This window comes from Toxotes jaculatrix, chromosome 10, assembly GCF_017976425.1.
Source record: "Toxotes jaculatrix isolate fToxJac2 chromosome 10, fToxJac2.pri, whole genome shotgun sequence".
Lineage (NCBI taxonomy): Eukaryota > Metazoa > Chordata > Actinopteri > Toxotidae > Toxotes > Toxotes jaculatrix.
The window spans coordinates 8514538-8538746 of NC_054403.1; the positions used below are offsets into that span (position 1 = coordinate 8514538).

The window sequence follows — 24209 nt, forward strand, 5'->3', positions numbered from 1 at the left end:
AAACTTGTTCCTTGAAATTTAAAGTTCAATTCATAATTTATAAAACATATTTATTTCATTCATTAGATAAACATGTCTTGGTCTGGTGTGACCAGTGGCTTATTGCACTGTATATTGTATTATACACACATTTAATTTGCTGGCTTTATAATTCTGTTCTACTTGTGTTACTGACACTATGTCACAGATAGACATTTCAAAATAATAGTCCTGCTTTAAGATGTTATACTGATGATCAGGTTCTAATAGCAGTTGTGTAGTTGTTACCTTAAATTGTCATTTTTAATTTATTATGAATGACAAACAGAAGTCTGGGTGCGTGTCTGTGACCGGACAAACCAGCTCAGACAGTGAGTGCATGTCAATAATGATCTTTAATGTCAATATATACAGAACTTGAAAGAAAAATAGAATCTTAAAAATCAAATGAAATAAATACAATATCATACAATTTCCACAATGTCTTTTTGAAGAGATATCCATGGAAATATTTTTTTCTTTTTTTAAGATTCAGCCTCTCTGGTTTGACGGGGTGCGTCCCGTCCCCCCCAGAGAAATTCCTACAGCTCCCCCACATGCTCTTCATCTTCATAATCTTCATTATATATATATATTTATATATTTTTTGCAAACTAAATTCTGTTATCGTTACCACATTGTTTCACCTTCGAACTCTAGACATTATCTTTTGTCCATCTGCAGCTTATTTTACCTCTTTGATACACTGTTAGCATCACAAAGTAACATGAGTCAGACGGTCAATTTTCAGGGAAAAGAAATACAGGTTGTGTCCACACATGCATTTATGTTACCAAAAGTGCTGGAAGATGATACTGATCCTGAGGGACTTTTTTTAATCCGCCACAAGCAGAATCATACCTTTTTTTTTTTTTTTTTTTAAGAGAAGAAACAGTCATACAATGTCCCTCAGTCAACATCATCACGCCAACACTCTCACACATAAACCATAACTTCACTTTGAAGAAAAGAGGTTAAAGAGAGCAAAAGCAAACCAGGGAAGGAGAGAGAACTGAGGAGGACGAGGAGGATGGCAGAGCGCAGATGAAGAGCAGTGGGGGGGCACAGTTTACCGAAGCAGCTTTGACTCAGCCAATCACAGTGAAGGAGAACATCAGCTGGTGCGTTTCTTCCCCACAACGAGGAAGAAAGAATGAAAGGCGAGGAGGGCAAGTGCATATGAAAGCTGTGGAAATAAATACAAGTCTGTCTCCCCAGCAGTAACAGATATGTGAGTTTCCCCTCTTCCTCTTCAGCTGACTTCTTCACAATGCAACCCCGTCCAGTGTGTGCGTGCATGTAAGGTGGGTGTGAGTGCATATGTTGTATGGTGTGTCAAATAAATAGGTTAAAAAAAAAAGGGAGACAGTGGGTCTGACTGGCCAGGACATCGGTCTGTGTGTGTGTGTGTATATGTGTGTGTATGTGTGTGCATCTGCATTTGAGAGTCCGACTGAGAGTGAGGTCAAAACTGGAGGGCGGGCGGTGTGTGTCTACATGTCTGTTGAGGTGAGTTTCTTCATGCTGCGTCTCTGCGCTAGACTGGACGCCGCCACGGGCTCCAACACCGGCTGACTTGTCTTCTGGCTCAGTGCTGAATAAGTGGCAGCCATGGCTCCCTGGAAAACAACCACATGGATACTTGGATTTAACTTTGAGGATACACAACTCTCCACTATTATATCTCTACATGACCAACTTGTACACACAAAAACAAAAGCAGCAAAAGGACAGTATGAGTATCACCTTTGACTAATATTGATTATTTTCTCAATTAAATTGAAGAAAACAGCAAAACACGTCAATCAACTTTTCCTAGAGACCCAGTTGACATATTCAGAGGTCTTGTTTTGTGTGACTTTGAGTACAAAACTCAAAGATGTTTAGTTTACTGTCATTTGAAACGAAAAACGAACAATATATTTGGCATTTTGCTTAAAAAATGACTCAAACGATTAATCTATTACCAAAAGAGTTTCAATTTTCTGTTAATCAACAAATCGATTGATCAACTAATAGCTCCAGTTCTACTTGATGGGTTTATCAAGATACTGGGTGAGTTACTTTAAAGTTCAGCTCATTCAATGTTGTTTAACACTACATTTGTTTATGCTGGAGCCACCCACTTATCTAGAGATGAATCAGAAACACGTCATGCATTATTTAAAAAAAGAAAAAATAAATAAATAACCCTGCAGAGTGGGAGCAGCACTGAGACCCCTCACAGCGTAGGGCTTTTAACAAGCGCGGACAGAAAAAATTCTTACATCATCAAAATTACAGGCAACTACAGGGGGCAACAGTGCAGGCCGTCAAGTTCAAAGAGGTTCAGTTACAATTAATACGACACACGCTTTAGAGGCATCCTGGTGGTGTGGGGCTTAAGAGGCAGACTGTGTAATCACAACATCTCTGGTAACGCCCCACCCCCATCCCCACCCCCAATGTCCTGTCATGTCTCTTCTACCACTGTAAAGAAAAAAAAACACACATACTTAATGTGGTCAAAAACCTGACAGAAAAGGTGTGGAACGGATGAGAGTTCCAGAGAAAGACTTGTTTACACTAATGTAAAGGCCAAAGGTACGCAAACAACACCTCATGACAGCAGTGTTCAGCAAGGGCTTTTCAATAGAAACCATTTTTCAGGCCTTGAATCACGTGTGGGAGAGAGGAGAGGAGCAGGAATAGATTGTTGACAGCAGTGGGATTCATGACTAAGAGTGAGTCGACACTTGTCGACACTAAAATTGGGACTGAACAGAAGAAAAACAATCTTTGGTCACTGTCGTGCTGATAGCAGAGTGAATCTGAATGTAACCGGTGTGAATACACTCAACCATCAGTCTTACCTGATGTTCACTGTATAGTGTGGTGGTGGGGGGGTGGTAATGATGCTGGAAATCAAAAGAGCTTTTCTTATATGTCAGAGCTGAATACTGTTCCTGACCAGGTGCGTCCTTTCATGGTGTTACTATCCTTGGATAATGAGCAACGTCACAGCACACAGGCATTAAAATTGTTCCATGACCTTGTTTCTGCTGCTGGCTTTCACAGTCACCAGACCCCAGAAATAATAATAATAATAATAATAATAATAATAATAATAGGTGTTTTTTACTACAGGAAATCTTGACAGGAACTAGTAGTTTGGGTCAAGATCTTTTCTAATCTCTTGTTTAATCTTTGCATTGAAAAAAATCGAGGTTCTTCTGGGGTTCAAGACAAGTATGACTTAAAAAGCTGTATTCCTGTGACTGGTAAACATTTTTCAACCAAAGCCAAAAGTAAGACAGGAGTCACCCCTTTCTGCTTCTCTGTTACATTAAAGAAATAAACATCTTCAAAGAAAATGCAATGGGAAAGACCTATATGATGGCACCAAGGAAGATTTGAGACCATCTGCTGTTTAAATGGTGAGGAGCGAACTGAGCTGTAAAGCGAAGCTCTCAATTTACTGTTGATCTTTGCTCCAGCCCTCACCTATGATCACAGGCTTTGGGTTGTATCCGAAAGAACAAGATCACAGATGGAAGCAGATTCCTGTGCAGGGTGACTGACCTTCCTCTGCATGACCAGGTGAAGTGTTCAGCAGTTTGAGAGTGCCTCTGTATACAGCTGCTGCTCTCTGAGATTAAGAGAGGTCAACTTAGGTGGTACGAGCGCTTGGTAAGGATGCTGCTCAGACTAGCTCTCACTTTGAAGGGGGGAGGTTAGAGGAGAAAAGGACGACTACAATGATCAGTTGTTCTCTGTTTCTTTTTTTTTTTACTATGACTTTTTGTGCCTTCAAGTATGCTGATAAGGACCCTGTAATGTTATAAGTGAAAAGTTTCTTATAACTTCCAGTTCACTATTTCTGATGAGCACTGATGTTTTTATATTGGCAGCCACGGACGTTCTTATCATTTTTGACGTCAGTTTTGTTATCTACTCTTCTCGTTCCTAAAAATGATGTTGGAATAAAAACTGATACACGCACACAAACAAAACCAATTCACCATTTTTAAAAAGTGAACAAAGCATCATCCATTATTTTCGTTGTCCGTTGCCAAGCAACAGTGTTCTCGCTACTGAAACTACTTGAACGTTAAGGGTATTAGGTACTCGTCTGCCCACATCGAAAAAATGACCCATGAGTTCCATTTGAAAGAAGCATCTGACCAGGTCAAGCAGCAAAATTAGATGGAAGAGTGGACACACCTGCTGTGCTGGGGCTAGTTTTTAGTAATAGTTAAGATCAGAAGTGGATGAATCGCTGCACAGGCACGGCAAAGGTATGATATCAGGTAGAAGAGCTCTGACCCTCTTCTGGTGTGGAGGGATTGTGTGCATCTATGCTTAGAAACGCAGAGTAAAGTATCATTGCCCGTGAGGTCAGCACAAGCACAGAGGTGCTACTAACCTTTAAATTCTCCTACATGGTAACAAACGGGCCTGTGTGTGTGTGTGTGTCTCTGTTAGTTAGCAGGCTACGTGCTCACCTTGACGAGGTGCGGTGCATCGTGGCGTGTGAGCTGGAAGTGTGGGAGCGCATCTCTGCAGGTGATCCAGGAATGCTTTAGAACCTGGTCTGCTGTGTATCGCTGGTGAGGGTCCACATGGAGCATATGGGACAGCAGGTCCTGAAACATACAACACACATCCAGTCATGAAAGTATATGAGGAAAGAGCAGACTTACAAGTGTCCTTCCTTACTATGAACTAATATGCTATTAAAGTTTATTTGATGTGTCGCCTTAGACAGTAGTGGCTGATTTTTCACTGGTAGATAAGCTCATGATGTGTCTCAACCGTTTAAATACACCTAAGAAAAAGATGCTGTCTTTGTTGTTCAGTCGTCTCTTTGGTTTTACAACATCTGCTGGCGAGTGTGCTTCAAAGACACACCATCAGTGTGTGTACCTTTGAGGTGTCTGATACTGTATCCCAGTTGCCACCTGTCAAAGAGAACTTTCCAGACCCTATCCGGAGCAGAATCTCCTCCGGCGTGTCGTTTGGCCCATTAGCAAACGGCGTGTACCTGACAGGGAGGTAAAAGGAGAAGTTAGGGAAACACGTAATCATATCACACACAGTGTTTCAGTTCACACATCCTTCTGTACACTTCATGAATACAACTATGTGAAACGGTGCAGGGAGGGGGGTGGTAAAATTTACAACGGGAAAATGTTTAATCCACTGCCCCAAACTCCAGCCTGCGCTCGCTTATTATCCATAATAACACCAACAGCACGAGAGAAGTAAGCGACAGGAGCACTGATGTACGACCTCTATTCTGCAAAGCATTAGACTGAGTGAGAAAGCTGGACACCTCACACTTCACGATTAATCATTCCCACCCACATTTAAGCCAAATTACCCAGCAGCTGCTCAGAAGTGCAGTCTTACCCTGCCAGCATTGTATACAGTAGAACTCCAAGACTCCATATATCACAAGCTGCATCATAACCCTGACGCATTAGTACCTAGACACACACAAAGAAAGAAAGACACACACACTGTTAGGGATTCATCCTTTCTCCCATTATATTTCTTTTTCCATATTTCTAAACTGTATCTTCCAGGTGTCAGATCTTTCATTTCCTTTTGTTTTCTTGGTGTTTCTATCATTTTTCTTCGCTCACCTCTGGTGCCACAAAGTTGGCGGTGTAACAGGGGGTGAGGAGGAGGCCGTTGCCCCCCCGAAGCTGCTTGGCGAATCCAAAGTCACAGATCCTGATAGAATCAGGATTACCCGAGTCATCCATATACAGGATGTTACTGGGTTTCAGGTCTCGGTGTACCACCTGCGGAGAAGGAGAAGAAAACATTAAGAAAGAGTTTTGAATTTCATGTATGGTTGTACATGCACGGGAGTGTTTCCTCACCCCTTGGCAGTGGAGGTAGTCAACAGTCTTGGTGATGGTGTAGAGCACAGCACTGGCCTCTCTCTCAGAGAAGAACTTCTGCCTGAGGATCTTATCCAGCAGCTCCCCTCCCTTCATCAGCTCCGTCACCAGGTAAACATACCTGCCCTCGTCATACACCTGACACAAACACAACCACTCAGTATGTTAACAAACTCTTTAAAACCTTATTGTTTTTGAAAGCTCACACGCAAAAGTTACTGACGTCTTTCAGAGTGATGATGTTGGGGTGCTGTCCGTATCGCATCAGGATTTCAATCTCTTCAGAGGGGTCCCTCTTACTTTTGTCTATAATCTGTGGCAAGTGGAAACACAGATAACAGTAGTTAGTGTCAGATGGCACAACGTACTGCCTGAGTCAACTGGGGAAAAAAAATAAAAACATCAATCTACTGTGCATTTAAAAATCTAAACTACCTCTGACACTTAAAACACCAAATCGCTGCCCTAACAAAGTTTTAAGAAGTTGCCTCAATATGGGTTCAGATGCTGAAGCTGTGCTGCCCTCTTCTGGTGTACTGGTATCACCAATCACATTAAACATAATTATTTCACTTACAGCACTTTCACATATACCAAGGTTTAGAATCTCCCTATGAACCCACACTATAGAGACAGCAATGTATAAAACTGTCCCTTCACACATTCAACCAGAGCTTTTTTTTTTTAAAGCTGACCAACTACAGCCTTCAAATTGGTTTCAAAACATACAGAGTTTGACAGTACTGTACATTTTGCTGATGCTGGAGAGACACTGTATGTCTTAATTATTCACTGCTGATGTGCTTTTGAGTAAGCCACTTATGCCACTCGTGTCATATCAGCGTTTGTCTAATTACCAGTTTCCAACTTGTAAATAGTGATAATCTCAATATCGAAGTCTTTACCGTGACTGGGATTCTCAACATTTCCTGAAAGCTCAGATTTAACTGACTTGGTACTTAACAAATGTAAATGCCTCAAACCCAAACAAACAAGGTTATGGCTCACTTTGGCCAAATTCTGACTCTGAAGGTAATTAAAGGTTTCTGTTCACTATCAAAATAAAATTCATTAAACAAACAGTTACTATTGCTTTTGTACGTGGTTACCTTCACAGCATAGTCCATGGCAGAGACTCGGTGTACACAGCGTTTACAAATGGAGTAAGAGCCAACCCCTATGTCCTCCTGCAGCTCGTACAGATCAGAGAACTTGGCTGAGCCCGTGTGCATCTGCAAGCAACAGGATATGAACATGTGTTACATTACAGTACATACTGTTTTATATTAACCGGAATTAAATCTGCTAAGAGGTTCACACAAAAGAGTAAACACATAAAGTATAGATAATGTGTGTTCACCTGAACGATAGGGAGGATGCTGAGCAGTGGGGAGCTCTTGTTCTCGTCCATAGGGGTTGGAGCAACAAAACTGAAGCCTTTGAAGAGCTGGTGGGCGTTAGCACTGGGCGGGATACCTGGGGAGTCTAAATATACAAAGATAATTCATAATATAGAGAGATGAACAAACACCCACCCACTAAATTTTGGAGTTGTTGTCAGGCTCAGTTGCAGTTTCCATGGCTGCAGGAGTGGCTGTTGTTTTTAACCTGAAACGCGTGTGAACAGAACATGTGTGTGTGTGTGTGTGCGTGAAGGTGTAGGTGTGCTGTAGAGTTACCTTTAGGCGTTTTAGCGGTGAACTCTGGGTCGAAGCAGAATGTGTCATCTGGTTTTCCTGCTGCAGGCTTGAATGGGGGCTGGAGCTCTCTCCTGTACAGTTTCTGAAGAAAATGCAGATACACCCATGAAAACAACAACAACAAAAAAAAAACACACACACACGTGAAATCAAACCCTACCACAGGCTGTTTGGAGTGTGTGAACTTATGTGGAAGAGAAGCCAAGACCCCTCCCAGATTAACCCCCTCCACTCTCTCTTCTGCTCGGTCTGGCCAATAGCATCCTGCTGGCTCTTAAACACTCACACCGGGCTATTAGTGCACACACAGTGAGAACTGGCCCTCTGCCCAGACACACACACACACACGCACAAACATAGCTGGCATGGCCTAGAGTGATGGCCAGTAGTCACCAAGCCAACCATTTGCTAGGTGTGAATCCTCAACAGAAGCTTGGAGAGTTACATGTGTGTGTGGGTCGCTGAGAAATAGGAGAGAGGCGTGTGGATGTGTGTGTGTGTGTGTGGATGTGTGTGTGTGTATGTGTGTATGTGTGAGCATGCTCACATTCCAGTCGATGGTGGAAAAGAAAGCATGGCGTTTGATCTCCTCCACTCCATCGGGACCGGCCCCTAAAGACACAGATCAGTCTGGTTCAGTTAACCTGGCACGCTGGTTTTTATTGTTTTCAGAGGATCAACACATTCACACATTTTTCTCTCAGTGGTTTTCAGCATGTGATTTAAGTGGATGCCAAAATGTTAACGAGCTCGAGCTAAGCGAGTGGCGCAATGTGAGGATCAACGCAGCTCATTTTCTTTTATTCGAACAGGTCTGCACACGCACGCACACACACACACACACAGACTCACACACAGACAGCTGTAATGCACCTTACCTAGTCTGTTAGCAGGGTTACGTTTAAACAGCATTCTCAGCAAACTCTGGGCCTCCAAACTTAGGAACTGGGGCATTCCCAACTTAGCTCTGGAGGGAAACAAAAGCAAGAGGTGAATATAGACAACAAGAATCATCACTTAACATATATGATGAGTTTTAAGACTTCTGTCATGCTTTGAGCGCCTTAATCCTGCAGTGCATGATGACTTACTTGAGAATCATGTTCATGGTCTCGTTGCGGTCTTTCCCTTGGAATGGTAATGTCCCCGTTAGCATCTCGAACTGAAAACGCACACCGAAAAAAAAGAAATATAATCAACTCAACTGTTTTCTAATCACTTCATATTAATGTCAAAGCAAAAAAAGATGAAGCTGCCTGTGTGTAAATTTGTTTGAACTTGTGTACCATGAGTACTCCAAGAGACCACCAGTCTGCACTCTGCGTGTGTCCTCTCCTGTTGACCACCTCAGGGGCCATATACTCCACCGTACCACAGAAGGAATACGCCTTCTTATCAGCATCTACTGACTCTTTACTCAAGCCAAAGTCTGCACAACAGCAAGGAAAAGTAAAACACAAATTTAATATGAAACAAAAACTGTTATTAACTGTATTAACCTGTTCAACTACTCTTAAGAATAAAACAATATGTCAAACATCACATGTATGTTACAGTAATTTGCCATTAATTAGTCTGTAACATACCTGTTAACTTTATGTGTCCAGCTTCATCAAGTAAGATGCTGAAAGACAGGAACAGTTTTTTTTCCACAGGTGAGCTTCAAACAATTCTTCATGACAAGTTAACAATACTACAATGGTTGTATCATCTCATGTCTTTGTTTTGTATATATTTATGCATATGAGGGAGATGTAAATGATCTTCTAGAAGAATTTATATAAGACCATGATCATTTTAATTCTAAACAGAAAACTGCTAATGGAAACATATTCAGTTTTAAATGTTAATTATCAGCAGTATAAAACAATGAGTAATGCCTCTTAACAAGCTCCACCTGCTGTTGTTAGGTAATACTGTAGATCAGAGGTGACGAGTCCAAAATCAGCAGTGGTTTTGTACTCATGAGAACAGATGTTTGTAATGGACAAAAAGCAAACTACAGCTGTGCAAGTTCTTTCTGTATTGGGGGTTGACGTGGGTGTGCTGTTGGGTTAGAGTGTGAAAGGTCAAAAGGTGTAGGTGAGGTCTAGGATTCATACTTCTCTGGCTTGAGATCTCTGTAAACTATGCCCAGGTTGTGCAGATGGTCGAGGGCCAGGGCCAGCTCTGCAAGGTAGAATTTCACATCTTCCTCTGTAAACATAACCTGATAAGAACTGGACACATTTACTCTCTGAACTCAGAAGAGGAGAGAAATTCAGCAGCAAAGAAAATAAAAACACAACTTCAGTAACCACAAACAGAGAAAACAGAGTATTATTATTGTCACAATATCAACATTTCAAATAGGTTACACGATTCAGCAAGCTGTTGATTTGACATTGCCAGCAGCTATCGCTTTGGTTCTGAGACATGCTTTCAACACAAGGTTTGTCTAGAGAACAATCACACATTGTCTGAGTTCCCTGAAAGCATTTGAAAAGAGCTGTTCTGAGCCTCTGACTGACAAGAAGCAACTGATGATCGAAAAAGCGAATACGGATTCCAAGAGAAGCGCTTGCATTTCCGTGAGGAATTTAAGTCACAATTTCAATAAAAGCAAACAGAAAACAGGACAAACAAATGACTTGGCAGTACTTATGCTCTTATGAAATAAATAAAATATTCATGCAAGCTAAATTTGCACCTGTTCCATCTGTAGCTGTCATTTTAACTGTTCCTATGGGTTTATAAAGGAACCTTGTGGCATATGTAGCTCTGATTTTCACCAATATGTTTACACATGAGGTTAAAAAAAAATGTAATCTTTGAATGTAAAGGACAAGCCATACTTTTCACACAGAACCAAATAATAGATAGAAAAGGGTGCAAATAAGCTAAAAGTGTAATGAGATGTCAGGGAACAGAAGGTCAGTCAGCTTACCTCTTTGGATAAGCGAGTGAATACATCCCCTCCCCTGAGAAAGTCCAGTATTAAATACAGTTTCCCTTCTGTCTGAAAGGCTGGGGACACAAGGAGACAAATAATTTATCCACAAGCTAATTACATTCTGATTTAACAGAGCTGCTCAGGTGTTTGGGCTACAAGGTGGCACATGTAAACGCTGCAGCTCACTTTGAACAGCAATAGCTTGTTGACATTGGCAACGATGATACTGATATCAGGATAAAAGTATATATTAGCTTGAGCCTATGTTAAAAACTGATATAATAAGTGGGGCTAAGTCCTGTTCAATAGCTCTGTAAGGACACAGGCTTATGTTTGGAACATGAAGATGCACAAAAGGATCCAATCCTGAATTCAACCACTAAATCTGCATGATCCAATATAATCGCCTGCATACTACATAATTAGGAGTGTTCCTCTTACCGTAGTGCAATTTCACTATGAAGGGGTGATTGACTTCCACTAAAATGTCTCTTTCCATCTTAGTGCGAACTCTGTCCCTGACTGGAGAGACAAAACAGCAAGGGGACAGCATGAGAGGGAAATTCAGCACTGAGGACAGAATATACTGGCCGACTGCTGCTGTGGTGTTTTTTTGTGGATGTAGAATAAAAAAAAAAAAAAAAACGAAAACAAAGTTGCACTACCTTTCAAAGATGCCTTTTTTAGAACTTTCATTGCATATAACTGACCAGCATCTGGACCCACGATCTTCCTGACAAGGAATACCTGAGAGAGCGAGAGAAATTTAGCAAGATACAAACGCCTACGAGTGCACTGATGGAAATATTGGATCGGTTTGCTGCGTTTCCTCACCTTGCCAAAAGAGCCCTGGCCGAGGACTTTGAGCAGTTCAAACTGAGAAGGATCAGCTTTCTCACAGCCCTCTTTCACGTGGTGGGTGATAGGAATCTCCTTATATGTCCCATCATCCTACACAAGGAGTATCAGTATGAGACAAGCACGCAATACTGAAGGTCTGTCATCTTAAATGCACACACACTTGCTCTAAGATCTAAAGCCAATCGTTACTTACACAGTGTGAGAAAGACTCTCCCTCCTCCATGGGCTCGTCCATGATCTGATGTCCATTGACCTGCAGCCAAAACCACAAATTTTCATCAGAGGAGTCGGCAACAGTAAAGACTTCCACAACGCTTGTTCATCCTTGTTTTCAGCTGAGCAGGACTATGACTGCAGCTGCTGCACGCCCACATGTATGATGGAAGATTCAACAGATGAAATCGATGAGTCACATACAATAACAGTGCGATTTCACTTCTCCAACTGAAGCTCTATTTGTTGTCAAACAGTATGGAGTCCATACTTTAAGCCCGTCCAGCTGTCCAGCTCTCATCCTGTTCCTATAAAGCCCCTCATTATTAGCATTCTAGCTTAATCCCCAGGCAGGGCAAAAACAACATGTCTGACTGGCTCTGGGAGGCTGATGTTTGCTAGGGCTGCAGTCAGCATTCAGCCTCTTGAGGACAAACTAGGGTCTGATTCTTTTAGGGCTTCTGGCTGACAGCGGTGGCAAGATGCCTTTCTTTTTTTTTAAATGACCACAGATAGGAAAGCTTTGTTCTACTAAAAGAGTAACATTCAGGAGCCTGTCTTATGCCTCTCTTCTGTTTATTATACACTGTGATGATATTGTCAGCAGAGGAATGTCAGATATCTTAAGTAAATCAGACAATAAACGGACCACAATAACATTATCCAGGTCTGCATATTTCAGTTCTGTGCTGAAGCTCAGTCTGCATGATGTATTCAGTCCAGTGTGTTTGTGTGTGTTGAATTCCATCAAGCCTCTGAAGAGGGGGGGATGAGTCATAGCGCTACGCAAGCCCACTCAGTGGGTGGAGCCACCAACATACACTCACGTACATCCACAGAACAGAGGCCAACAAACCACTTTCCAATATCTTAATGATGTAAGATGACATTAACAACATAAAAATTCAAATCAGTCATCATATACACTAGAAGGCAAGACATAACACAGAAAAGTGTCAAAATATATGAGCCTTGGTGCATCTGCGATGTATTAACATCCAGGCTAGCCAAAGCCAGGGCAGTGCTTGTGTCATAATTCACACATACATTTTCACTCCCACCTTTGCTGTGGCTCATCGCGGCTTGTAACAGAGTGCAGCCTACACTTGCAGCACAACCAGACCGGCCTTTTTCAGCCATTTGAAAAGATGTCTGACAGCCATACACAGAATCATCCCACAATCTACTGACACGGGCATACAGAGCTTCAGTTAAACATCATCTTTAAAGTAAAAACGAAAATGAAAACGGATAAAAGGCGGATTAGCCAGCTTCACCACTAGCCCATTTTAAGTGGTTAAGCTTGATGTTTACTTCTGTGCTTCTGCTATCTTGGCAGCTTTCAAAGGTGCAGTGTTCACTGAACGGTAGATTAAAGTCCTTAGTTGTTGCAACAGATTAAAAAAAAAAAAACTTTTTGAAACAGTAATACTTAGAGCATAGTTTAGATTATTCAGCATGACCATACCACTCACATAAACTAAGGTCTTTTAATAGACTGGCAGAAATACTAAGAATCCTGTGGCACAGTTCTCAAGAACTGTGAAAGGCAGAGAGTTCAGTTAAACAGAGACTGGACTAGGTCAGAAGTGTATGTTGCAATAGCTTTCTGCTGGCTTTAAAACAGTTACAGCACTCAGACAGGCAGTTTGGACAGTAGGTGTGAAAGACTGCAAAGAATCTCAGAGATGGAGAGGTTTAGGATGTCAGATTGGCTTAGCTGCACATGAAAAAAAGAAAACAAAAAAAAAAACATCTCACCATGGGGCCCGTGCAAAAGCAAACTGAACCTTTCCCCAGTTGTCACAAGACAGTATTTTGAGAAGTCTTTAAAAAGATATCACTGGTTTCACTAGAGGTCTGAAGGGGGTAAGTTAGCCTCTAATGAATACCATAGTTTGCATTCCGAGTTCCATGTTGTCATATTTGAGAGTAGCAGTTATATTTATTCATTACCTCACTTTGCTAATACAGTTATCAAACTGCCAGCTGTGTAGATGAATAGTTTTATCAAATTATAAGTTACTGCGTAGCTTAAATACCGAAGTTATAGCTAATAACACCAATACTAAGTCACTTGCGAGGCTGACAAGCCAGCCCTCAGTTGTGTAGACGTCTGACCAAATTTAACCCATCTAGAGTTAAACTTTGAATATATGTAACCTTACTGAAATGTTTTATTACCTGACTATGAATACACAGAAGCCATTTACCAGCTCTTCATTAACTAGACGGTGGAGGTTGGACGAAAAAATACAAACTTGTCTCTAAGTTTCAAGCCTGCAAGCTGTCAGCTAGCAAGCTAACTATATGCTAATGCTATATACGCTAAGCTAGCTATGAAGCAAACTCCTCTTGAGAAGTGTAAATAACAACAAAAGCCGAGAGGAAGTCATGTGTCGTCGGATAAAGAGCCCGGCCTCTGTGCGGAATAATGAATGGCGGAGAAGGCCCGGACAGGCAGCGATCAAACTAATAAGTCCGGACAGTGCAACAAAAATAAACACATAACCAGCTGTTAGCATTAGCTAGCGTGTTAGCATGCATCACGGTGCGCTGCAGGTCGTGACGCGAATTTAAGCTCTACCCAGCCTCGCAGGGCAAGCTAACTTAACGGGGCAGCACAAACCAAAAACAGTGTTAAGCAAATTAATATGCACGACACGCATTTGTTAACTCACCTCACTACTAACGCTGTTTACCTCCATCTTGTGCCAGGATTCCTCTCCAAGTCTAAGGCATCGTAGTTCACCTAGACCCCCGCTCCACGTTGCATGGCTTCCCCTCTGTGGAAGTCCGGCTGTGCTGCTTTGATGATCAGATGCAAGCTGTGTGGCTGCGGGATGGGATCAGGATGGGATCGGGGGGTCGGTGCGGGGAATAGTTGATGCTAATGACTGGACCATACGCTCGCCGAGAGCACCGCTACCCTGCCATAGATGCGAATATGGCGGCTACCGTGGTACCTGGTCGTCAGTGAATGAGAGTTTATTGACGTATTTATGACGCAATTCAGTTAAGGATTTCCCCCGTCCAAACCAAAGCGGCGGATCTCGAGATAGAGAGGAGGGAGGAGGACGTGGTGGCGGTGGGGGTGCGCTGTGACATACTGCGAGTGACATACATGCATCCGGGTGATGGGACATTTGCTTGCGACTGAAATAGTCACCGCCAGTGTAACAGACAAGGAGTTTAATTTATGGTTGACGCAGGGTAAAATTAGGGAGCAAAACAGTCTCCTCTTGTGGTGAGCCATAAATCTAAGCCTCTGATCTTACGGGTGTAAGTTGAGTGTTTTAAAGCCACTGTTTCATAAGCCTGTCCATCCCTAGTCCAAGTGGAAATAAGAGGCTTAAAGCTCATCCACTTTCTCTGCAGCTCTGTCGCTCTCCCACCCACAAGCACAAAGTCTTTGTGTGGTGAGGTAATGGACGTCTACATTTGTTTATTCTTAGTCACAATTTCAACTTAGAAATTGCAAACACAACTATGACGATTTTGGCAAGTATCACTGATTTTCCTGACTATGGACAGTCTCTGTTGGCTTGTTAAAAATAAGATACTGTAATTCATAACTGACATTATCAGGTTTAGGTTCAAATCTTTCACCTCCAAAAGAAGAATAAGACCAGTCAGTCAGTCAGTCAGTCTTCTGAGTCGACAAACCGGATTGTGATCACGTAATTTGAGCAGTATAACGACGCAATGTTCTTGCCTCCTAATGTAATCTACAAAAAAATCAGTCAATACTTTTGACAGGACAAAGTCATGTGGTAGCTCAAGTCTTGTGAGCTGATATAACTTCCCGTTCTATTCTATATCAATGACATTTAAGAAAAGACACAGACATGGATAAGTTAGAGGTCGTTTATTGTTCTCTCTGGACTGGCCCAGAGCAAGGCGAATGATATGCAGTAAAAAAGGCATTTGTAAGCCCAACAGTCATAGTGAAGCATCAATCCACAGGCACTGGGCGTGGAGCATGAGTTTACCAGAGTGTTTGTGTACATGTATGACCACAGAGTCCATCTTGTGTTTAACAAGCTTCTGTGTGGAGTGTGGAAACATCTGTATGAGTGTGTGAGAGCTGATGTACATGAGATAGTCACTTTTGTTCTGTAACTGCTTCCTGCAGTGGCTCCTCTGATGCAGAGGGCTCAGTAACTTCAGTTGTCGAACCGTCTTCGTTTATGGTGACAAGTGGGACTTCTTCGTTTGCTGGGGCTGGCGGAGGCTCAACGCTGCTCGCGCCAGCCGGCGGGGAGTCGTCGTGGTCGGAGGATGCGTCTGCTGACTCAGCAGAAGGCTGGGATCCTCTCTCCACCGTTGTGTCCCAGTCCTGGTCTGAAGGCTGAGGTAGACTGGCCATAAGTTCCTGAACACATGCAGAGCAGCAAAGCGCGGGTTAGAAATTTCTGAAAAATGGCTGCGTGTGACTTGAAGCTGATACTCCAGTAAAAGTTATTGCTGCGTAAACGTGACTGTGAATGTACCTGCTGTCTCTCTAGGTCGTTATTCCTCACAGCACTGAGCAGGCTCTTAGTGAAGTTTACAAGCTCAAGGTATTTTTGTTTTTGGTTCTCTAGCTCGTTCTCTAAGAACTGTACTTCCTCGTGCTGAAACAGAAGGAAATCAAAGAGGCAAAAAGTTAATTCAAGGCTTGATATCATAGCACGTTACAATGCTTTAGATGAACTGTTTTCCATTCTCTGCACTTGTAAAACCGTAGTCAGATTAACACAAACAATTAAGTTTGAATACAGGGATGTAACAGCAGCCTCCACTTCATGCTTGCTCTGTGTGTGTCCTCACCTTGAATTCCAGCAGGTTCTTCATTTGCTCTAGGTCTGAAGCCACTAATTCACCATCATCATCATCATCATCATCCTCCCCCTCTTCTTCGTCTTCACCAATTACTTCAATCTTCTGTTAAAAAACACAGAGACTGTATAAAATGATCATGACTTCACATAATGAACATGAGTTTTCTATACAATAGTGCTGTAAAGATGTAAATTAACTGTAAAATGCACCCATCCACATTTATAACAGATTCAAAACACATGACTGCACTTTATATATTATATGGAAATGTAGCATTGAAACAACCATGAAATCCAAAACTAATTAGAATGATATTACTAATTATACAGTCCAAGATTGCTGGAGCGTATCAATATTCAATATACATTAATTAAACATCACCTTACAAATGAAGTGCAATCATGGTGTAAGAGTGACCGGGTTTAATGGGGAAATGTGCCATGGTGATATATGAGGCAGCTGGTATAGTTTTGTTACTCAAAGCTAGTGTGAACTTATATGTTTAAAAGCAGTATGAACAAGCTCTGATTGAGCTTTGATACAGTGGGTACGGAAAGTATTCAGAACACAAGTATTTCCTCTTAAATTTTTCACTCTTTGTTATATTGCAGCCAAATGCTAGTTATAAGTTCACTTTCCTCATTAATGTACACGCAGCACCCCATATTGACAGAGAAACACGAGAGACAAACTGAAATATCACATGGCCATAAGTATTCAGACCCTTTGCTGTGACCCTCATATATTTAACTCAGGTGCTGTCCATTTCTTCTGATCATCCTTGAGATGGTTCTACTCCTTCATTGGAGTCCAGCTGTGTTTGATTATACTGATTGGACTTGATTAGGAAGGCCACACACCTGTCTATATAAGACCTTACAGCTCACAGTGCATGTCAGAGCAAGTGAGAATCATGAGGTCAAAGGAACTGCCTGAAGAGCTCAGAGACAGAATTGTGGTGATACAATCGATACAGTTCCAACAGTGAAGCATGGTGGTGGCAGCATCATGCTGTGGGGGTGTTTTTCAGCTGCAGGGACAGGACGACTGGTTGCAATTGAAGGAAAGATGAATGCAGCCAAGTACAGGGATATCCTGGACGAAAACCTTCTCCAAAGTGCTCAGGACCTCAGACTGGGCCGAAGGTTCACCTTCCAACAAGACAATGACCCTAAGCACACAGCTAAAATAATGAAGGAGTGGCTTCAGGACAACTCTGTGACTGTTCTTGAATGGCCCAGCCAGAGCCCTGACTTAAACCCAATTGAGCATCTCTGGAAAGACCTGAAAATGGCTGTCCACCATCCAACCTGACAGAACTGGACAGGATCCACAAATCCAGGTGTAGAAAAACTTGTTGCATCATTCCCAAAAAGACTCATGGCTGTATTAGCTCAAAAGGGTGCTTCTACTAAATACTGAGCAAAGGGTCTGAATACTTATGGCTGTGTGATATTTCAGTTTTTCTTTTTTAATAAATCTGCAAAAATTTCAACAATTGTGTTTCTCTGTCAATGTGTACGTGTGTGTACATTAATGAGGGAAAAAATGAACTGAATGATTTTAGCAAATGGCTGCAATATATCAGTGAAAAACTGGGGGGTCTGAATACTTTCCATACCCACTGTATGTGTCATTACATCTGAGTGTGAACACTATCCAAACCATTCTTAAGCCGCTAAATTTAATGAGGTTCTACTGTAATACAAGAGAAACAATGAAGTACCACATTATTGGCCATTGGGGCAGCAATGGACACGTCTATTCCATCTTCTCCATCTCTGTGTTGTGAGTCAATGGTGCCATCTAGAAGAAAAAACACTGCATTAATATCAAGATACAGAAATGTTATATAGAAGAAGCTGTATGTGTGTGTGTGGTATCTTCCGTCTCACCTTCAGACAGGCAGACAGATCCCCCATCATTCAAGTCATCTCCAAGTTCGGGCGTTCTGAGCCGCTCCTCGTCAGGGCTGAGGGATACTGGAGATTCGTTACCTGGGGATGAGGTTGTAAATACAGCAGGGCCACCTTTAGGCGGTGGGATTTCTATACCCATCAGACGGTACTTCCTCCGTCTGTTACTGATCCATGTCTGCAAAGTTGGAAAACACACAAAAAAAACAACATGAGCAAGTGTCACAGACAGGTACAGAAGTACTCTAAAAATCCGTTTTTCAAAATAAAGTATCCAATGTGATGAATGTCAAGGTAGTCAGGAAACAGTGCTTTAAAAGGAGTTTTCTGTTTCCATATCACCAATGAGAATCTGGTATAAATGTATCACAGTAAACCGAAGTTGTAGGTAGTTGTTTAAGTTTATTAAATAATTTTACAATGACTGAAAGATGATCCTCAGTGGCATTCAATCTCTCTCTAGGCAGGGATTTTTCTTCGTTGCAATAAATATCCTAGTAAGTAAGATGACAGAGGGTCATGTGTGTGTCAGGACAGAGAGACTATATTTAGTTCATCAGCATTCCTACTGTGGCCCTAATATGTAACTGCGTGACTTTTACCCAACTTTGTGTAAGTGAGTTAGAAAACTTCTATGACCTAGAAAAGTTACTCCTGTTTTCCTTTATCTCAAAAAGGTTCAGACAAGTCAAATAGTCTTGTTTTTGCTAAATGTCATAGAGAAGGAGCCAGACCATGTGAACAAGGCTCAAAGATTTCTCAGTCTACAAAACATCTCTCTAGCTCCAATAACACTGTGGAAATTAGATACACTTTTCTAGATTTCTTGTAACACTATTAATATACAGAAGTAATTTTCAACCCTGCAGAGGTGGTTACCTTGACTATTTCAGTGTCTACATTGAGTTGGTTTGCCGCAGCGGTGATCTTTTCCCTGCAGACTGAGCCCAGGCTGGTCATGCCTCGGTCCCAGTAGCGCTTCAGTTGGATGAGATCCCCATCACTGAACTGGGTCCGATCCTGCAGCTGAAAACACAAACCTCTGTTTGACTACACAACACGCACACTGGTCATGAGCAGACTCACAGTGTGTGACAAGAGTTTATCACAGCTCTAGCTTTATAACCTTGCAGAAAGAAATGGAAATATATGGTTAGGAATATGGTACATTTAATGTTTTTTCCCCGCTTTAGATGTTCAAATTCTTCTGTTAGGGTTGACAAAAAGTACTTACTGTTCTCTTTCTGGAGTTGCTGATAACCCAGGGGGCAGCAGACACGCTGACCGAAGTCTGCACACAGAGACAGACACATTCAGGTTTAATCTTTCAATTCACTTTGAAGGAGCGTGACAATAATACGAGAACCTCACCTACCTGTGAGCTGGATTCCCCTGTAAGTGAGGTCTGTGCTGTGAGGGAGTAGCTGCCCTGAAGAGTTGTGTTGCTGTGAAGCAGTGTGGGTCTGGAGCTAGTCATAGGAGGTGTGTGGCTTCCTCTCACCACAGACACCTCAACCCCGCTTGGACTGGCTGATGTCTGCTCCCTGTGGATGTGTGTCTGAGCGGCCATATTTGCCAGTTCCTCCTCCCTTTGCCACTCATCTGCTTCATCTCCAGTCTCCATCGCAATGGAGAAGTTATCACTGGTGTCCAGGAGGTGAGGCGCACGTTTATGACTCTCCTGGCCTCTCCTGGTAGACGCTGGTCCAGGTCTAAGTAGGCCCCCCTCACCTTTTTCTGACAAGGTGAAGACCTGCTGAATACGAGGTGTTTGATCAGAGGAGGGACCAGAGTTTTGGACCGGGATGGAGACCCGTGTCTTCTGCGGGGCAGGTGGTTGAGGTTGGGGGTTGGAGTGAGGTCTGGGCTGAAGCTGGGTCTGGGACTGTGAGGAAGAGGACCAAGGGCGTGTTTGCGTTGTACCGTACTGCCTAGTCCAGTTGTGAGGTACTGCCCCTGCTCCTGCACTTACCCCTGCCTCTCCAAGGGATGAACTTCCCTTCCTGACTGCAGTGTAGACTAAAGGCCCTGAGGCAGATGTGAGAGATGGGAGGTTCTGAGAGAGTGACACCAGCTTGGAGTGAAAGGATGAGGAGGTGGAGCTGTTCCTGCTCTGCAGGACCTGGTTGATCAGAGATGGGGATGTGTGCACAGAAAGATCAGAGTCTGACTGAGACGGGGGGGCCGCGGGTCTTTGTCGGGAGCGAGGGACGGAGTTCAGAGAGTAGATCCCGGTCAGTATAACGTCATTGTTGTTATTGTTGTTGCTCCCGCTGCTGAGAGGGGAGGAAGATGAAGGAGAGGAAGATGCTGACGAGAAAGAGGGGAAGGATGAGGAGGGAGGGAGGAGGTGCACACGATTCTGAATGTTCCGTGCTGCGGCCATCTCAGCAGGAAGCAGTGCCCCTGCTGCCAGGTTATGACTGGACAGAGCACCTCCAGCTAATGTGTGATTGGAGAGTAGTCCTCCAGCGAGTCCGTGACTGGATAAGGAATGAGACACGCCTCCATTCTGGTCTACCTTGGAGGCGAGCTTACGTCTTTTGTTGCCAACCCATGTCTGCAGGGAGAAGAGCAGCCAGCTCAGTAATTTCACTAAGTTTTAACATCGCTTCAGTAACATTCTGAAAAACACTTGAGGGACTAATTCTGCAAAGTACAAAATAATAATAACAACATTAAGTTATGGCTATGCACAAGATGAAGAAGTCACAGGGAAGAAACCACAGACTCGTTCTTAGTTACTTGCCCTAGCATTACATGGACATGTCTTATTCAAAAAAAAAAAAAAAACACACAAAGGTGCAACACAAACTATCCTGAAGAGTTGTGCCTCCCTCTAACACATTCACACCACAAGCACATTTCATGGGCCTACCCGGACAACGCTGAAGTCCAGTTTGGCCTCCTGAGCACATTGTAGTATCAGCTGGAAGCAAGCCTTGCTTTGATTGGTCATCCCATTGTCATAGTAGCGCTCCAGGATCCTCTGCTGTTCAGCCGTGAACACTGAACGCAGGTTCATCTAAGAGAAAAGCACACAGATAAAACTCCCCCCGAAAACTTACATAACAATTCACTACTAATCAGAGCTCACTGCCAGATTAGGGCCAATGATCAGTTTAAAGAGATAAAGATTTTACTGCAAACTTAAGACTTCATTACACTTGTGCAATTACTTTCTTCTGCTTATGCACTGCACTAAGATGGTTTCTGCAGCCAATTTAATTAAAAAATTACAGTATTTTGTTGTAATAAAGGTTAATTTTGCATCAGCTATTATAAAAGTCTATCAATCACAATGTCACACTTTCAAGATTACAACTTCAGCACCAGCATGTTTTTGTTTTGAATTTGTGAGAACGCATGTCATTTTTTTTTTCCTGTAACATACAGGAATGCAGTTTGTGATATACTCACCGTCTGCAGGCCACGTCTTTGTGGCCACGCATCCATTCTGCCACTGGAGGGGAACGGGGCAGCCATGCAGATCACAGCAAAGCCTCCATGTTTCTAGGTTAGCACAAGTTTGATTGTAGCCATCCTGTCTCAGTGTACCTGGCACACTGCTGGGTGGTATGGCTGAGGAGAAAGCAAAGCAGGAAACACTATGCTGAAGAGTGTAAATAAAAACGTATGACAAAATATAAGACAACAAATCCATCAAACAATCCATCTCATTATGAGCATGTTTCTGTGCAGCACGATCACTTTCATCTTGTTGTAGACAACCAGTCAACACTTTGTCATATATTCCTTTTTTGGGGGGGGAAAAACAGTTACACCAAACACTGTGAAGCTGAAAAATATACAACACGCTGTCAGTCAGAGGATAATAAGCTATGACAAAGCTACTGTGTAACATCAATAACACCATCAATCAAGCTAATATCTTGTGCCTAGCCAGACATTGTTCTATTTCTTTACTTATTTTTAATAGTTTATTTATTTAAAAATTCATGCCCTTGAGTTAACAAGACGTTGAACCCATAAACATTAATTTATGTGTATTTTATCTGACTTTTTGTCCAAAACAATACGTTTATGTATCATAAACAAGGTTTTCAAAATTATAAATGTGTGTACAAACAAAGAAATAGTAACACTCATAACTTCCTTTTTCGGGATACAGCTAGCTTCTACTTTTTTAATGCGCCACACAAATAGACATTAATGAATGGGATTACAGTATTATGAAAGTGAATTTCAAACCTGTGCTGTGTTAGTACACAGAGAGGGGACGAGGGAGAAAGGAAAGAGCAGTCCGGTTAAAGTAATAACATTCGGACTTGCAGAGAAGTGAAAAAAACAGTGGTGACCAAGTTTGGAATAGAGTTGCGAGAGGTTTTGATAAACAGAAAGCCACATACGGGGATGTAGTGCGACCAATAAGCACCCAGCAGCTTTATTTTGGCAGGCTGACTGCGCATGGCTACAGTCAATATGGAAACATTACGGAGAGTATTAGCCAACAAATTGTGGGCACGTCAGATTAGTACGCCACCAAGGCAACAGCCTGGGGATTCAGAAACACAATTACCACACAGGAAGCACATGCCATAACTTTACGACTGAGAGCCAGACAGTAAACAAACCGGGTAAGCGCCGCATCACCACAATGGCCACACAGACAGCTTACGTTAGCTTGCAGGCCCGAGCGGCCATATCTGAGCCAGCCAACGTTAGCCACCATTAGCATAGCTTTCCCCCTGGATAGCTGCAGCTAAACTTTTCCTTCAAATCTGTGATTTCCCGACCCTGGCATGGTCATTCTCGCTGACCCTGGCTTCGAGCGGACACGAGCGAAAGCGATACGGGATACGCAGAGGCGAAAAGTGAATTCACTCTCCTGCTTACCATTTTTGATGTCAAAAATCACAACGAACGTTCAAATTCAGCAGATTTCTTCACCAGTCCCCTCTGCTAGACAATGAAATCAGAGCGTCCGATCATCAATTCTAATCATGATTGTGACGTATTCGCAGACAGGAGCCAATGGGAGCTCGAGATCATGGCTGTGACATTCGGAAAGGGCTGAAAACTGAGCACCGTGGTCCCGCCCACCATTGACTTTGTTCCGTGGGTTGCTGGAGGAGGAGGTCACAGACATGGAAGCAGCCCGAACTTTGGATAGGAAACGGCTCGTTTCCTCATCAGCCTAATATCTCAAAGTATTCTATAAAGTGTTTTTCTTCTGGTCAGCGCAGGAAACTGGGCTTTAATGTATAGTAGGAGCTGGAAATCTTGCCAACAGGAAATGTTTAAATGGACAATTTCACTCCAGGCTAACAAAACGCATTACTGTTTAATCAGACAGATGTTGTATTCAGATTTATAACTTTAACTTTTGATTAAATTAGTAGACTTCACCTTGACAGGAAAATGTTATGTATTATTGATTTTTTGTTTGTTTGTTTGTTTGTTTTTGTTATGTTGTTTTTTTACTGTTTCAAAAGGTAGAAGTTTGGTTTGGTAAATGTTAAAGTCCAATTACATAGTAAACCTTGTTGAACCTGCTTTAGCAAAAGTACATTTAACTGTGGCCATTCAAATAAAAAAATAATTAGAATTAGATTCCTTTTTATCTTAGGAATAAAATTACTTAGATCCTGTGTTACATATTTTACTTAATTAATAAAATACTCTCACTATTTCTAAACATTTCTTCATCCTGTAACAGGCTGTACTGCACTTTCAGCAACTAAGACTGGCTTTGGCTCTATGTTATTACAGTCTAATACATTATTAGCACTTGTGGTCTAGCATGGCAAAGAGAAAGAGACAACAGGTAAGAGCCTGTGAGACGAATTTGGCGACAGCAGTTCAAGCCATTAGGCAAACAGGGCAATGACTG

General features: G+C 42.4%; 2 protein-coding genes across 3 annotated transcripts; both read right to left on the reverse strand.

Moving 5' to 3' along the window:
* Positions 1-355: 355 nt before the first annotated feature.
* Positions 356-14597, reverse strand: rps6kal (ribosomal protein S6 kinase a, like). The gene is made up of 22 exons (XM_041047806.1): positions 14297-14597; positions 11596-11655; positions 11376-11492; positions 11207-11288; positions 10983-11063; positions 10536-10615; positions 9712-9818; positions 9196-9233; positions 8896-9038; positions 8701-8771; positions 8488-8576; positions 8157-8221; positions 7589-7691; positions 7270-7394; positions 7019-7141; positions 6133-6222; positions 5889-6047; positions 5646-5807; positions 5410-5486; positions 4924-5041; positions 4503-4643; positions 356-1637 (listed from the first exon to the last, which is right to left on the reverse strand). Exons 1-22 carry the CDS (start codon positions 14321-14323, stop codon positions 1512-1514), a joined length of 2184 nt encoding a protein of 727 aa, XP_040903740.1. The 5' UTR covers positions 14324-14597; the 3' UTR covers positions 356-1511.
* Positions 14598-15484: 887 nt separating this feature from the next.
* hdx (highly divergent homeobox) lies at positions 15485-23309 on the reverse strand. Of its 2 annotated transcripts, none has more exons than XM_041047805.1 (11): positions 23213-23309; positions 21776-21937; positions 21234-21380; positions 19731-20915; positions 19590-19646; positions 19235-19381; positions 18335-18533; positions 18169-18245; positions 16428-16541; positions 16109-16231; positions 15485-15990 (listed from the first exon to the last, which is right to left on the reverse strand). In XM_041047805.1, exons 2-11 carry the CDS (start codon positions 21839-21841, stop codon positions 15721-15723), a joined length of 2385 nt encoding a protein of 794 aa, XP_040903739.1. In that variant the 5' UTR covers positions 21842-21937; positions 23213-23309; the 3' UTR covers positions 15485-15720. The 2 variants fall into 2 exon arrangements, with proteins under 2 accessions (XP_040903739.1, XP_040903738.1); XM_041047804.1 differs by having other exon boundaries at positions 18166-18245.
* Positions 23310-24209: the final 900 nt, after the last annotated feature.